Source organism: Triturus cristatus, chromosome 11, assembly GCF_964204655.1.
Source record: "Triturus cristatus chromosome 11, aTriCri1.1, whole genome shotgun sequence".
Taxonomy (NCBI): domain Eukaryota; kingdom Metazoa; phylum Chordata; class Amphibia; order Caudata; family Salamandridae; genus Triturus; species Triturus cristatus.
The window spans coordinates 971788513-971802841 of NC_140594.1; the positions used below are offsets into that span (position 1 = coordinate 971788513).

Here is a 14329-nt window from a genome sequence, read left to right on the forward strand (position 1 = left end):
TGTCACAGCTTTCCCCAAATCTACTTTCCATTCATTCTCAAACCCCTAACCTTCTTCCCCTGGGCTGTGTGATTTATTGAGGTGTGACTCAATTTACACCAATAAGTGATTACACACTTGGTGGGGCATATGTGGTGAAAGCAGCCCCACTCAGTGCTGGATCTTTAGTTCAATTACATAAACAATAGCCCACACCACCCTATTAACCACCATCGCATAAAAAGTGATTGAGATTTTCAATATAGAAGAACATCATTTGTCACCATATTCATTCAGGCATTGTGTTGAGTAAACACTTAACCTTGTCCACTCCAGACTTTGAGTCCACTTCTAGATTTGAGTATTTCGTAACTTTATTTTTCATTAAAATACTAGCTCACCATTGCTCTGACGAATTTACTATTTATATTTGTTATTATATGTTCACTCCCAGGTGTTCTTTGTTGTATAGTAGTCTGGTCTCAATTGTTTGTAAAGCTATGTTATAATAATATAAAACCCACTTGCTCAGTGTTTTTATTTCAATGTAGTTGTCTGCAAAGAATAATCCTTCTGATTAATCCTACAGTTGGAGTTCACCTAGGTGAGAGTGTAACCTCGCTTCTGAATTCTTCACTGTTAGTGCGCTAGTCTGCTACTTCTACCACCATCATAAAATGGCAACTTGGGAAACCATGCAGCCATCGCTTCATCTATTCAAGTAACAGGACTATGGAGCTTTGTTGTAGGCAATATAAGCAATGGCAAAGCCCCCTTAGTGGTCAATATAGTTGCAGACTGCAGAGATTAGGAAAGTAGTAGAATAAGGGTACTGAATAACTAATTATGATACACTATATGCAGATTTTAAAATCAAGCTGTGCTAAAAGGCAGCAGTACAAACTAAAACACCCCAAAAAAGATTTGACACATAACTAAAGTAAAATAAATATTTAGTACCCTTTTAAACAATATAATAAAACCCACCGCTTCCACACACAACTTGCCCACCCCTCTCTCCAAACAAATCCCCTTCTCCCAAACCAATTTTCCAAATCTCCAATAGAAAAGACAATTCCTTGCCCCAACTCTCATTATTCCCATCCTCTCCATCCATAATAAGTCCCACCAACCAAAACAAATGTTAAAAAATTAAGACAAAATGAGGACACAAGACACAGTGGGCCAGGAGCTTTCTGAGGTGCCCCTCTATCTGTGTCTACCTGGCTTCAATGCATGCCAGCCTCAGCAGGATGAAGCGTTGGAAGGTGCAGTTTGAAATTTAGGGGGGAAGCAGTGATGGAATAACAGCAGGTCACTGCTAGTAGACTGCAGCACTGGTGTGGTTGCTGAGAAGCTGGAGGTGCTTAAGGCTGGCTGGGTCCCTGAGCTGCTGCCTCTTCCTCTTTCTCCTGGACAACCAGCCACTGGTACTCTTTCTGTATGTCCTGCAGCTTCTGCCGCCGTAGCTGGGCTGCTTCATCCTGCCGAGGTGGATGACCATCAGGACTTGCTATATCAGGAAAGAAAAAACACAAATTGTAAACAATGTTCAGTGCAAAACACTTGTTTACAATCATGTAGTGGCATAGTAGCTGTTCTATTTCATATCGGTACCCTAATATAGGTTTAGAGAACATCGTACTCTTTCCCTACATCATCTACCCTTCATTTCATATGAGCCTTATAAGGACATAACTCCAAATAAGGACAGAATGCCTTATAGGGACTTAATGCCTTATGAGGACTGACGCCTTTTAAGGACTAAACCTTTCACCTAGTTCTATGATGAGGGTGGGTTCTGCCCGATCGATATTGCTAAGACGTCATCATTAGCACACATGAATGATTTATGAGAACACTCTCCAGGGGGCATACTTCACCTCTCCTATCTACGCACAAAGGTTTATTCCCCAACGTTATCCTGATACTGAACATTGGCTAACACACGTACATAGATTATATAAATACAGCACCTCTTGCTATCAGTAGGCAGGAGGGAACCAAGACTTCAAGGCCGACACACTGACCAGAGACGCTGCGGCTCCAGCATGCCATCGCTCCAGCTGACAGTTGTCTGACTATCCCTTGCAGAGTGTCCAACTCAAGTCCAGGACGAAGTCCCACACTCTCACTATTCAGGTATGAGGGTTCAACTAAATCCTAGTGGGATTCTTGGCTCTCAGACTCTTAGTCTCTTAGGCTTAGGCTCTTTCGCACCTACTCACATTCTAAGTATGTTTAGGTGCATCTAGACAGGCACCTTAGGAGTATGCACTTTATTTTATAAATGCATTTTATATTCATGTAGGTGTTCATGGCTATTGCAAAATGGTAGAACAATACTATTCCTTTTTATTCACTGTACTGCTGATTCTATATCTCTGCTACTGTGTCTCAGTTGTAGCAGCACATTTGTTTTACATGAGAAGAACAATGATACAATAAATTCTTATTGTAAACACGCCCAACTGTTTCTTCTGTGTATCTCTCTGAGAGCAAAACAAGCAAGCACGGGTGACTGGGTGAAAAGTAGTATATTGTTTACACGAGTCTGAGGAATCAGGGTTTGTTGTGTTCTGAGGTTCCCAAAAACTAATATCTCTGATAGAAGGAGATTCTAGTGCCACTGCGAGCTCGCTAATGCAAAACATAGGCTAACATATTCGGTGGGGGTGTACAAAGTCAGTCTACCACCAGACCCACAGTATTTGTTATCCGTAAACAGCGCAGGTCCTGCATGAAAGGTACAATAGGATTTACACTACATGGCGCCCAAAGTTGTCTAATGGCACACAACCGTTTGGTTTGGTACATATTTAACAGTAGAATCTGAGCAGCGCAGTCATGCTTATTCTCAGAGACCCTACTTACAAAAACGCAGAGACGTCTGGAGTGAGTGGAAAAAAAACTCCGCTACAGCTGAGTAGACGAGATATCCTATTTATTGGCTGTTTGTTAATCAAGCTTGAAGGAAATATTCCCAAAATTGTGCATAAAACCTTTGCATAAAACCTTTTCTTAACTTCCTTCGACAGCTACTCCATGTTTTAAACATGATGTCTGACCAAGAGGGAGACCTAAACCGACTACATCAGTCTGGTGAGGAAGATGTAGATGCAATACAAATTGCAGCCAAAGTAAGGCAAACTCTGACAGTTAAATTTGTCAAACATGGGCTATCACCCAGAGGAGGTGTAGTAATATTTGTGATAGAGGCACATGAAGATTTCAAAACAGAGATATTCTACTCTTGGGTTACATTCCCAGAAGCAGATGCTGTAACAAAACTTTTCATTATTACACATATGAAGAAGTTCCAGCAGCCTACACTCTGTTTGAGGAGACTGAAATTCCGCTTACATACCAGGAACATATTTTCTGATTTAATGGCGCCCTACCCCACACAAGAACAAGAGCAAGGCTTGGTCCTTTAGGAAGACCAGGAGCAACATGGCCAATATTAGCGACCTATGCACCACATCCAGACATTGACACAATGCCAGGTGATAAACTACTTCTTCAACACAAAGAGTTGATAAAACTCTACAGACACATGACACACTTTGTCTTAAGGATACTAGCGGTCCAACCAACAGTAATTACACAAAATCCAGCTCCTAAACAGAGCACAGGTACTAAAATTACTCCACAAACATTACACGCAGTAATGGGCAAAGTGCCCACAAAACGTGAACAAATTCCTTTGTGGGTAGATCAGAAAATGACCAAGTAAGAAGCAGTATTCCCAAATACAACACCATTTGAAAAACACAGAATGTTAACAATCTGTTTACCCATGGAGATACACCACAGTTAGAGGATTGCACCTCTAGGGGGACAGACTTTGCTGCCATATATACCAGAACTCACGGTATTCCTTCATTAGCAATAATATCAAATGTATTAAGACAAATACAAGATGAGTACGGAGCAGAACCTGCCCTAAACTTAGGGATGAAGCTATTAAATGACTACGACCAGGTATCAGCTATAATACTAGCTAACATTAAAGGGAAAGCACCATCAGTGGCAATCTGCCAATGCCTAATGGACGTCAGCCCATTAATACATGGGGCTGTAACACCCAAAATAATTGAAACTGCGTATGCAGAATTAGGCAGGGATAGTTTGGGGGGGAAAGCTTTAAAACCTAAACTACAGGGCAGTCCCGAAAAGGAAACTTCTAAGCAGACACCAACTTCTTCTAAAAAGAAGTGGGATAGTAAAAAAGAAAACTCTAAAGACAAGAGATCTCAGTCCCAAGGTAGGTTTCCTCCACTGGAGCCCTCTGAAAAGAGTTACAACCTTAGGAATGGGGATAATATTAGGAAACCTGACAGGTATCAGGATACTGATAACACGTTCATCTTGTTCCTTTCAGGGCTCAAAGAAAAGCTCCAAAAGAGAAGGACGATCAGAAAATAGAGAGGAGCGCACACAGTCCAGAGACAAGCAGTGCACTCAAGACTTTACTTCTAAAAAAGAAGATAAGCAAAATCCAAAACCTCAATTTAAGAAAAAGAAAGTTGCTGGTCTGAAAATCAGACATGCCCAGAATTCTGAGGGCTCAACTTCTGAACGGGGAATGGGCTCGGACGATGCTAGACAGTGCGGCAGAAGTAACAATAGCTCGCCAGAAACTGAAGGAATATCTGGTGACAGCAGATTTGAATGATTACATCACTGTGGAAACACCAGACACAAGGGTGAGAGTCCCACATAAGTTATATGAAATAACACTCCGGATGGAGGGGGACAAGCCCAGGAGAGTAAAAGGTCTTTTTTGGAATAACTTATCATCTGGTTTTGACATCCTGTTAGCAGAACAAGATTGGCCACCTGCATTCGGATTGGAGTGCCCCAGGGGAGAAAGTATAATTTTTCCTGCATTATCCAACCACATTCCAGTTCACCTTAAACATACATATGCACAGGAGTGGGCAGTCGCCCAAGCCCCGGCATTGTACAAAAATCATGCAGGGTGGGATGAGAATTCAACCTATTACGTGATTCCATTAAAAATGTCACCTTTTGCTCAGAGACAATATCCAAAAAAGCAAGAAGCTAAAAAACAGGTCAGGGAGATCTTAGCTCAACTTGAATAACAGGGGGGTAATTGAAAAATGTACCTCTCCAATGAAAAATCCTTTGTTTCCTGTCTCTAAACCTGTCAATACATATCGTCTAGTTTTAGATTACAGACATTTAAACTCATGCACAAAGACATGTGCTGTCCAAAATGCACATAGTGCCGCATTAATGAATAACATTGTGCGCAAAAATTACAAAACCACACTTGATATCTCAAATGGAGTTTTCTGCCAAAATATAGCGCCTGAAAGCAGGTATCTGACAGCATTTAGTGCGTTAGGGTCCCAGCAACAATTTTGTCAACTAGCACAAGGGTACAAAAATAGCCCTGGTGTATTTTTAGCAAGAGTAACAGAGTTACTTAAAAAATTTGATTTACTTAAAAAATTTGATGAAGAAGCATTGTCCTATGTGGATGATATTTATCTGAGTGATGACGACTCAGAGAGGCACTTGACCAGGGTAAGCACCATTATTATGGGATTTTCCACAGAGGTCTGCAAATTCAACTTTAGAAAATCGAAAATAGCCCACCTCAATGTCCTATTTTTGGGATATGAGCTGTCAAGTGAAGGCAAAAGTCTGGCAGCTAACTTTTTACAAAAGTGTGCGCTGCTCCAGACTCCAAAATCATTAAAAAATTTACAATCAATACTAGGATTCCTAAATTTCAGCAGGATATACATATTAGATTATGCACAAAGGGTAAAACATTTCTATGACTTAAGGACACAAGAACAAACTAATAATCTTTGTTTACTCCAGAAAGACATGATTGTTTCCAAACACTTACAAACATGCGTAAACGTACGCCACTTGGTGATCCGATTAATTGCGGGTAAATGCGGGTACACTTATTTGACTTTTAATGAAGGAGAAACTGCACCAATCGCTTACAAATCACACCTGTACACAAATGCACAATTGTGCATAAAACCTTTGCATAAAACCTTTTCTTAACTTCCTTGGACAGCTATTCCATGTTTTAAACATGATGTCTGACCAAGAGGGAGACCTAAACCGACTACATCAGTCTGGTGAGGAAGATGTAGATGCAATACAAATTGCAGCCAAAGTAAGGCAAACTCTGACAGTTAAATTTGTCAAACATGGGCTATCACCCAGAGGAGGTGTAGTAATATTTGTGATAGAGGCACATGAAGATTTCAAAACAGAGATATTCTACTCTTGGGTTACATTCCCAGAAGCAGATGCTGTAACAAAACTTTTCATTATTACACACATGAAGAAGTTCCAGCAGCCTACACTCTGTTTGAGGAGACTGAAATTCCGCTTACATACCAGGAACATATTTTCTGGTTTAATGGCACCCTACCCCACACAAGAACAAGAGCAAGGCTTGGTCCTTTAGGAAGACCAGGAGCAACATGGCCAATATTAGCAACCTATGCACCACATCCAGACATTGACACAATGCCAGATGATAAACTACTTGTTCAACACAAAGAGTTGATAAAACACTACAGAAACATGACACACTTTGTCTTAAGGACACTAGCGGTCCAACCAACAGTAATTACACAAAATCCAGCTCCTAAAATTACTCCACAAACATTACACGCAGTAATGGGCAAAGTGCCCACAAAACGTGAACAAATTCCTTTGTGGGTAGATCAGAAAATAACCCAGTTAGAAGCAGTATTCCCAAATACAACACCATTTGAAAAACACAGAATGTTAACAATCTGTTTACCCATGGAGATACACCACAGTTAGAGGATTGCACCTCTTGGGGTACAGACTTTGCTGCCATATATACCAGAACTCACGGTATTCCTTCATTAGCAATAATACCAAATGTATTAAGACAAATACAAGATGAGTATGGAGCAGAACCTGCCCTAAACTTAGGGATGAAGCTATTAAATAACTACGACCAGGTATCAGCTATAATACTAGCTAACATTAAATGGGAAGCAGCATCAGTGGCAATCTGCCAACGCCTAAAGGACGTCAGCCCATTAATACATGGGGCTGTAACACCCAAAATAATTGAAACTGCGTATGCAGAATTAGGCAGGGATAGTTTGGGGGGGAAAGCTTTAAAACCTAAACTACAGGGCAGTCCCAAAAAGGACACTTCTAAGCAGACACCAACTTCTTCTAAAAAGAAGTGGGATAGCAATAAAGAAAACTCTAAAGACAAGAGATCTCAGTCCCAAGGTAGGTTACCTCCACTGGAGCCCTCTGAAAAGAGGTACAACCTTAGGAATGGGGATAATATTAGGAAACCTGACAGGTATCAGGATACTGATACAGGTTCATCTCGTTCCTTTCAGGTCTCAAAGAAAAGCTCCAAAAGAGAAGGACGATCAGAAAATAGAGAGGAGCGCACACAGGCCAGAGACAAGCAGCGCACTCAAGACTTTACTTCTAAAAAAGAAGATAAGCAAAATCCAAAACCTCAATTTAAGAAAAAGAAAGTTGCTAGTCTGAAAATCAGACATGCCCAGAATTCTGAGGGCACAACTTCTGAACGAGGAATGGGCTCGGACGATGCTAGACAGTGCGGCAGAAGTAACAATAGCTTGCCAGGAACCGAAGGAATTTCTGGTGACAGCAGATTTGAATGATTACATCACTGTGGAAACACCAGACACAAGGGTGAGTGTCCCACATAAGTTATATGAAATAACACTCCGGATGGAGGGGGACAAGCCCAGGAGAGTAAAAGGTCTTTTTTGAAATAACTTATCATCTGGTTATGACATCCTGTTAGCAGAACAAGATTGGCCACCTGGATTCGTATTGGAGTGCCCCAGGGGAGAAAGTATAATTTTTCCTGCATTTTCCAACCACATTCCAGTTCACCTTAAACATACATATGCACAGGAGTGGGCAGTAGCCCAAGCCCCGGCATTGTACAAAAATCATGCAGGGTGGGATGAGAATTCAACCTATTACGTGATTCCATTAAAAATGTCACCTTTTGCTCAGAGACAATATCCAAAAAAGCAAGAAGCTAAAAAACAGGTCAGGGAGATCTTAGCTCAACTTGAATAACAGGGGGGTAATTGAAAAATGTACCTCTCCAATGAAAAATCCTTTGTTTACTGTCTCTAAACCTGACAATACATATCGTCTAGTTTTAGATTACAGACATTTAAACTCATGCACAAAGACATTTGCTGTCCAAAATGCACATAGTGCCACATTAATGAATAACATTGAGCGCACAAATTACAAAACCACACTTGATATCTCAAATGGATTTTTCTGCCAAAATATAGCGCCTGAAAGCAGGTATCTGACAGCATTCAGTGCGTTAGGGTCCCAGCAACAATTTTGTCAACTAGCACAAGGGTACAAAAATAGCCCTGGTGTATTTTTAGCAAGAGTAACAGAGTTACTTAAAAAATTTGATGAAGAAGCGTTGTCCTATGTGGATGATATTTATCTGACAGATGACGACTCAGAGAGGCACTTGACCAGGGTAAGTACCATTATTATGGGATTTTCCACAGAGGTCTGCAAATTCAACTTTAGAAAATCGAAAATAGCCCACCTCAATGTCCTATTTTTGGGATATGAGCTGTCAAGTGAAGGCAAAAGTCTGGCAGCTAACTTTTTACAAAAGTGTGCGCTGCTCCAGACTCCAAAATCAATAAAAAATGTACAATCAATACTAGGATTCCTAAATTTTGGCAGGAAATACATATTAGATTATGCACAAAGGGTAAAACATTTCTATGACTTAAGGACACAAGAACAAACTAATAATCTTTGTTTATTCCAGAAAGACATGATTGTTTCCAAACACTTACAAACATGCGTAAACGTACACCACTTGGTGATCCGTTTAATTGCGGGTCAATGCGGGTACACTTATTTGACTTTTAATGAAGGAGAAACTGCACCAATCGCTTACAAATCACACCTGTACACAAATGCACAACTGTGCATAAAACCTTTGCATAAAACCTTTTCTTAACTTCCTTGGACAGCTATTCCATGTTTTAAACATGATGTCTGACCAAGAGGGAGACCTAAACCGACTACATCAGTCTGGTGAGGAAGATGTAGATGCAATACAAATTGCAGCCAAAGTAAGGCAAACTCTGACAGTTAAATTTGTCAAACATGGGCTATCACCCAGAGGAGGTGTAGTAATATTTGTGATAGAGGCACATGAAGATTTCAAAACAGAGATAATCTACTCTTGGGTTACATTCCCAGAAGCAGATGCTGTAACAAAACTTTTAATTATTACACATATGAAGAAGTTCCAGCAGCCTACACTCTGTTTGAGGAGACTGAAATTCCGCTTACATACCAGGAACATATTTTCTGATTTAATGGCGCCCTACCCCACACAAGAACAAGAGCAAGGCGTGGTCCTTTAGGAAGACCAGGAGCAACATGGCCAATATTAGCGACCTATGCACCACATCCAGACATTGACACAATGCCAGGTGATAAACTACTTCTTCAACACAAAGAGTTGATAAAACTCTACAGAAACATGACACACTTTGTCTTAAGGACACTAGCGGTCCAACCAACAGTAATTACACAAAATCCAGCTCCTAAAATTACTCCACAAACATTACACGCAGTAATGGGCAAAGTGCCCACAAAACGTGAACAAATTCCTTTGTGGGTAGATCAGAAAATAACCCAGTTAGAAGCAGTATTCCCAAATACAACACCATTTGAAAAACACAGAATGTTAACAATCTGTTTACCCATGGAGATACACCACAGTTAGAGGATTGCACCTCTTGGGGTACAGACTTTGCTGCCATATATACCAGAACTCACGGTATTCCTTCATTAGCAATAATACCAAATGTATTAAGACAAATACAAGATGAGTACGGAGCAGAACCTGCCCTAAACTTAGGGATGAAGCTATTAAATACCTACGACCAGGTATCAGCTATAATACTGGCTAACATTAAAGGGGAAGCAGCATCAGTGGCAATCTGCCAACGCCTAAGGGACGTCAGCCCATTAATACATGGGGCTGTAACACCCAAAATAATTGAAACTGTGTATGCAGAATTAGGCAGGGATAGTTTGGGGGGGAAAGCTTTAAAACCTAAACTACAGGGCAGTCCCGAAAAGGACACTTCTAAGCAGACACCAACTTCTTCTAAAAAGAAGTGGGATAGCAATAAAGAAAACTCTAAAGACAAGAGATCTCAGTCCCAAGGTAGGTTTCCTCCACTGGAGCCCTCTGAAAAGAGGTACAACCTTAGGAATGGGGATAATATTAGGAAACCTGACAGGTATCAGGATACTGATACAGGTTCATCTCGTTCCTTTCAGGTCTCAAAGAAAAGCTCCAAAAGAGAAGGACGATCAGAAAATAGAGAGGAGCGCACACAGTCCAGAGACAAGCAGCGCACTCAAGACTTTACTTCTAAAAAAAAAGATAAGCAAAATCCAAAACATCAATTTAAGAAAAAGAAGGTTGCTGGTCTGAAAATCAGACATGCCCAGAATTCTGAGGGCACAACTTCTGAACGAGGAATGGGCTCGGACGATGCTAGACAGTGCGGCAGAAGTAACAATAGCTCGCCAGGAACTGAAGGAATTTCTGGTGACAGCAGATTTGAATGATTACATCACTGTGGAAACACCAGACACAAGGGTGAGCGTCCCACATAAGTTATATGAAATAACACTCCGGATGGAGGGGGACAAGCCCAGGAGAGTAAAAGGTCTTTTTTGAAATAACTTATCATCTGGTTATGACATCCTGTTAGCAGAACAAGATTGGCCACCTGCATTCGTATTGGAGTGCCCCAGGGGAGAAAGTATAATTTTTCCTGCATTTTCCAACCACATTCCAGTTCACCTTAAACATACATATGCACAGGAGTGGGCAGTAGCCCAAGCCCCGGCATTGTACAAAAATCATGCAGGGTGGGATGAGAATTCAACCTATTACGTGATTCCATAAAAAATGTCACCTTTTGCTCAGAGACAACATCCAAAAAAGCAAAAAGCTAAAAAACAGGTCAGGGAGATCTTAGCTCAACTTGAATAACAGGGGGGTAATTGAAAAATATACCTCTCCAATGAAAAATCCTTTGTTTCCTGTCTCTAAACCTGACAATACATATCGTCTAGTTTTAGATTACAGACATTTAAACTCATGCACAAAGACATTTGCTTTCCAAAATGCACATAGTGCCACATTAATGAATAACATTGAGCGCACAAATTACAAAACCACACTTGATATCTCAAATGGATTTTTCTGCCAAAATATAGCGCCTGAAAGCAGGTATCTGACAGAATTCAGTGCGTTAGGGTCCCAGCAACAATTTTGTCAACTAGCACAAGGGTACAAAAATAGCCCTGGTGTATTTTTAGCAAGAGTAACAGAGTTACTTAAACAATTTGATGAAGAAGCGTTGTCCTATGTGGATGATATTTATCTGACAGATGACGACTCAGAGAGGCACTTGACCAGGGTAAGCACCATTATTATGGGATTTTCCACAGAGGTCTGCAATTCAACTTTAGAAAATCGAAAATAGCCCACCTCAATGTCCTATTTTTGGGATATGAGCTGTCAAGTGAAGGCAAAAGTCTGGCAGCTAACTTTTTACAAAAGTGTGCGCTGCTCCAGACTCCAAAATCATTAAAAAATTTACAATCAATACTAGGATGCCTAAATTTCGGCAAGACATACAGTTTATATTATGCACAAAGGGTAAAACCTTTCTATGACTTAAGGACACAAGAACAAACTAATATTCTTTGTTTACTCCAGAAAGACATGATTGCTTCCAAACACTTACAAACATGCGTAAACCTACGCCACTTGATGATCCGAATAATTGCGGGTCAATTCGGGTACACTTATTTGACTTTTAATGAAGGAGAAACTGTACCAATCGCTTACAAATTACACCTGTACACAAATGCACAATTGTGCATAAAACCTTTGCATTAACCTTTTCTTAACTTCCTTGGACAGTTATTCCATGTTTTAAACACAATGTCTGACCTAAACCTACGACATCAGTCTCGTGAGGAAGATGTATATGCAATACAAATTGCAGCCAAAGTGAGACAAACTCTGACAGTTAAACTTGTCAAACATGGGTTATCACCCAGAGGAGGTGTAGTAATATTTGTGATAGAGGCACACGAAGATTTCAAAACAGAGGTATTCTACTCTTGGGTTACATTCCCAGAAGCAGATGCTGTAACAAAACTTTTAATTTTTACACACATGAAGAAGTTCCAGCAGCCTACACTCTGTTTGAGGAGACTGAAATTCCGCTTACATACCAGGAACATATTTTCTGGTTTAATGGCGCCCTACCCCACACAAGAACAAGAGCAAGGCTTGGTCCTTTAGGAAGACCAGGAACAACATGGCCGATATTAGCAACCTATGCACCACATCTATACATTGACACAATGCCAGGTGATAAACTGCTTGTTCAACACAGAGTTTATAAAATTGTACAGAAACATGACAAACTTTGTCTTAAGGACACTAGCGGTCCAACCAACAGTAATTACACCAAATCCAGCTCCTACACAGAGCACAGGTACTAAAATTACTCCACAAACATTACATGCGGTAATGGCCAAAGTGCCTACAAAACATGAACAAATTCCTTTCTGGGTAGCTCAGAAAATAACCCAGTTAGAAGCAGTGTTCCCAAATACAAACCCATTTGAAAAACAAAGAATGTTAAGAATCTGTTTGCTCATGGGGATTACACCACAGTTAGAGGACTGCACCTCTTGGGGTGCAGTCTTTGCTGCCATGTATACCAGAACTCATGGTATTCCTTCAACAGAAAAAATACTGACAGCCATTCAGACTGCTGTAGCAAGAGAAAGAGTACTGGCTCAGGGGAAATGCATTATTGTCATAACTCCGGTTCCGGCTTTAGAAGCTGTTACAAAAGCCAGCATCCCAAATGCGAAAGCATTACATCCAAGATGGATACAATGGGCTAATTCTCTTACTGCAGCAGATATTGAATACAGATTTGATCCAAGTTTAAAAACTCAAGCATTCCTGCATCATGAACAAGAATATGCTCTACCAAATGAAATCTTGCCTTTAGATCAGTATGAATATATTATTTACACTGACGGATCTGCGAAACTGGCTATAGGAAGTAAACAGCAATATTTTTCGGCATGTGCTATCGTTAAAGGTCGCATGCGTGATGGCAAGTTCCATCCTAGCTGCACAAAGACGCAGTCTCTAGGAGACTGCACTGCTCAGTTGGCAGAATTAAAAGCATTGATACTGGCACTTGTAAATACGGATCACGAATTCCCCACACTTATCATGTGTGATTCTTTTTACTGTGTACAGTCGTACAATGAGTACTTGCAGCATTGGGAACAAAACAGGTTTAAAGATGCAAAAGGTGGCACAATTAAACATAAAATGCTATGGGAACAGGTAGCAGAGTTGAAAACCGAGCTACCGAGAACTCACTTGATTCATACACTGAGTCATCAACGTGATGGTGTTCACGTTGCAGGAAATTCATTGGCTGATGAAGCCGCAAAGGGGGCTGTTCGCACGGCTTCCGTAGCTGCGCTGACTCGTTCAAAATTGAGAATAGACGGAGATATAATGGTAGCTGTCATCGCATCACGCACAGGCAGCACAGCAGTACCTAAAAAGTTTCCATTCAAATACTCCTACAAGTTAGATGCACAAAACATTCCAGATGCTTAGATTCCTGGAGTGGGAATAGAGTAATACCGAATATGGTTCGTAGGCAAGGTCTAATACTAGCTGCACAGGAGGGTTTGGGCTCTACGCATACAGGCGTTACAGCGACTATTTCTTTACTGAAACAGCGCTATTGGTGGCCAGGGTTAGCTAAGCAAACTAAAGACTATGTCTTGAAATGGAACATCTGCCAGCGAATGAAAGGCTCCACCATTACACACCCGGCACAGACACCGTTACTAAAGTCAGACAAACCTCTCACTCGTGTGTATTTGGATTACTGCGGCCCCTTACAAACGGACGGGGCTTACAAATATATCATGGTTGCAGTGGATTCATGCTCGCGATTCCCATGGGTATGGCCTCAGCGTTCCTTCCATGGCCTCTTTGGAAGCCCGAGTGCTAAACGCAGGGTTGCATTCAGAATGGGTACATACGCGCGTTACATTCTGAATGCGGCCCTGCGTTTAGCACTCGGGCTTACAAAGAGGCCATGGAAGGAATGGGCGTACCATTGGGGTTCTCATCTACATACCATCCTGAGGGAAATTCAGTTGTGGAGAG

At 41.0% G+C, this 14329-nt stretch overlaps 1 protein-coding gene across 4 annotated transcripts in view; it reads right to left on the minus strand.

Annotated features, from left to right (window-relative positions):
* Positions 1-318: 318 nt before the first annotated feature.
* LOC146785767 (phospholipid scramblase 1-like) overlaps positions 319-14329 on the minus strand; it is a 644815-nt gene continuing 630804 nt past the window's right edge. For 3 of the 4 annotated variants that reach the window (XM_085633631.1, XM_085633630.1, XM_085633627.1), the window contains one exon: positions 319-1492. In XM_085633631.1, the coding sequence (XP_085489757.1) occupies positions 1301-1492 (192 nt within the window). In that variant the 3' untranslated portion in view covers positions 319-1300. The remainder of the gene's footprint in view (positions 1493-14329) is intronic. The other variant, XM_085633628.1, reaches the window with a different exon arrangement.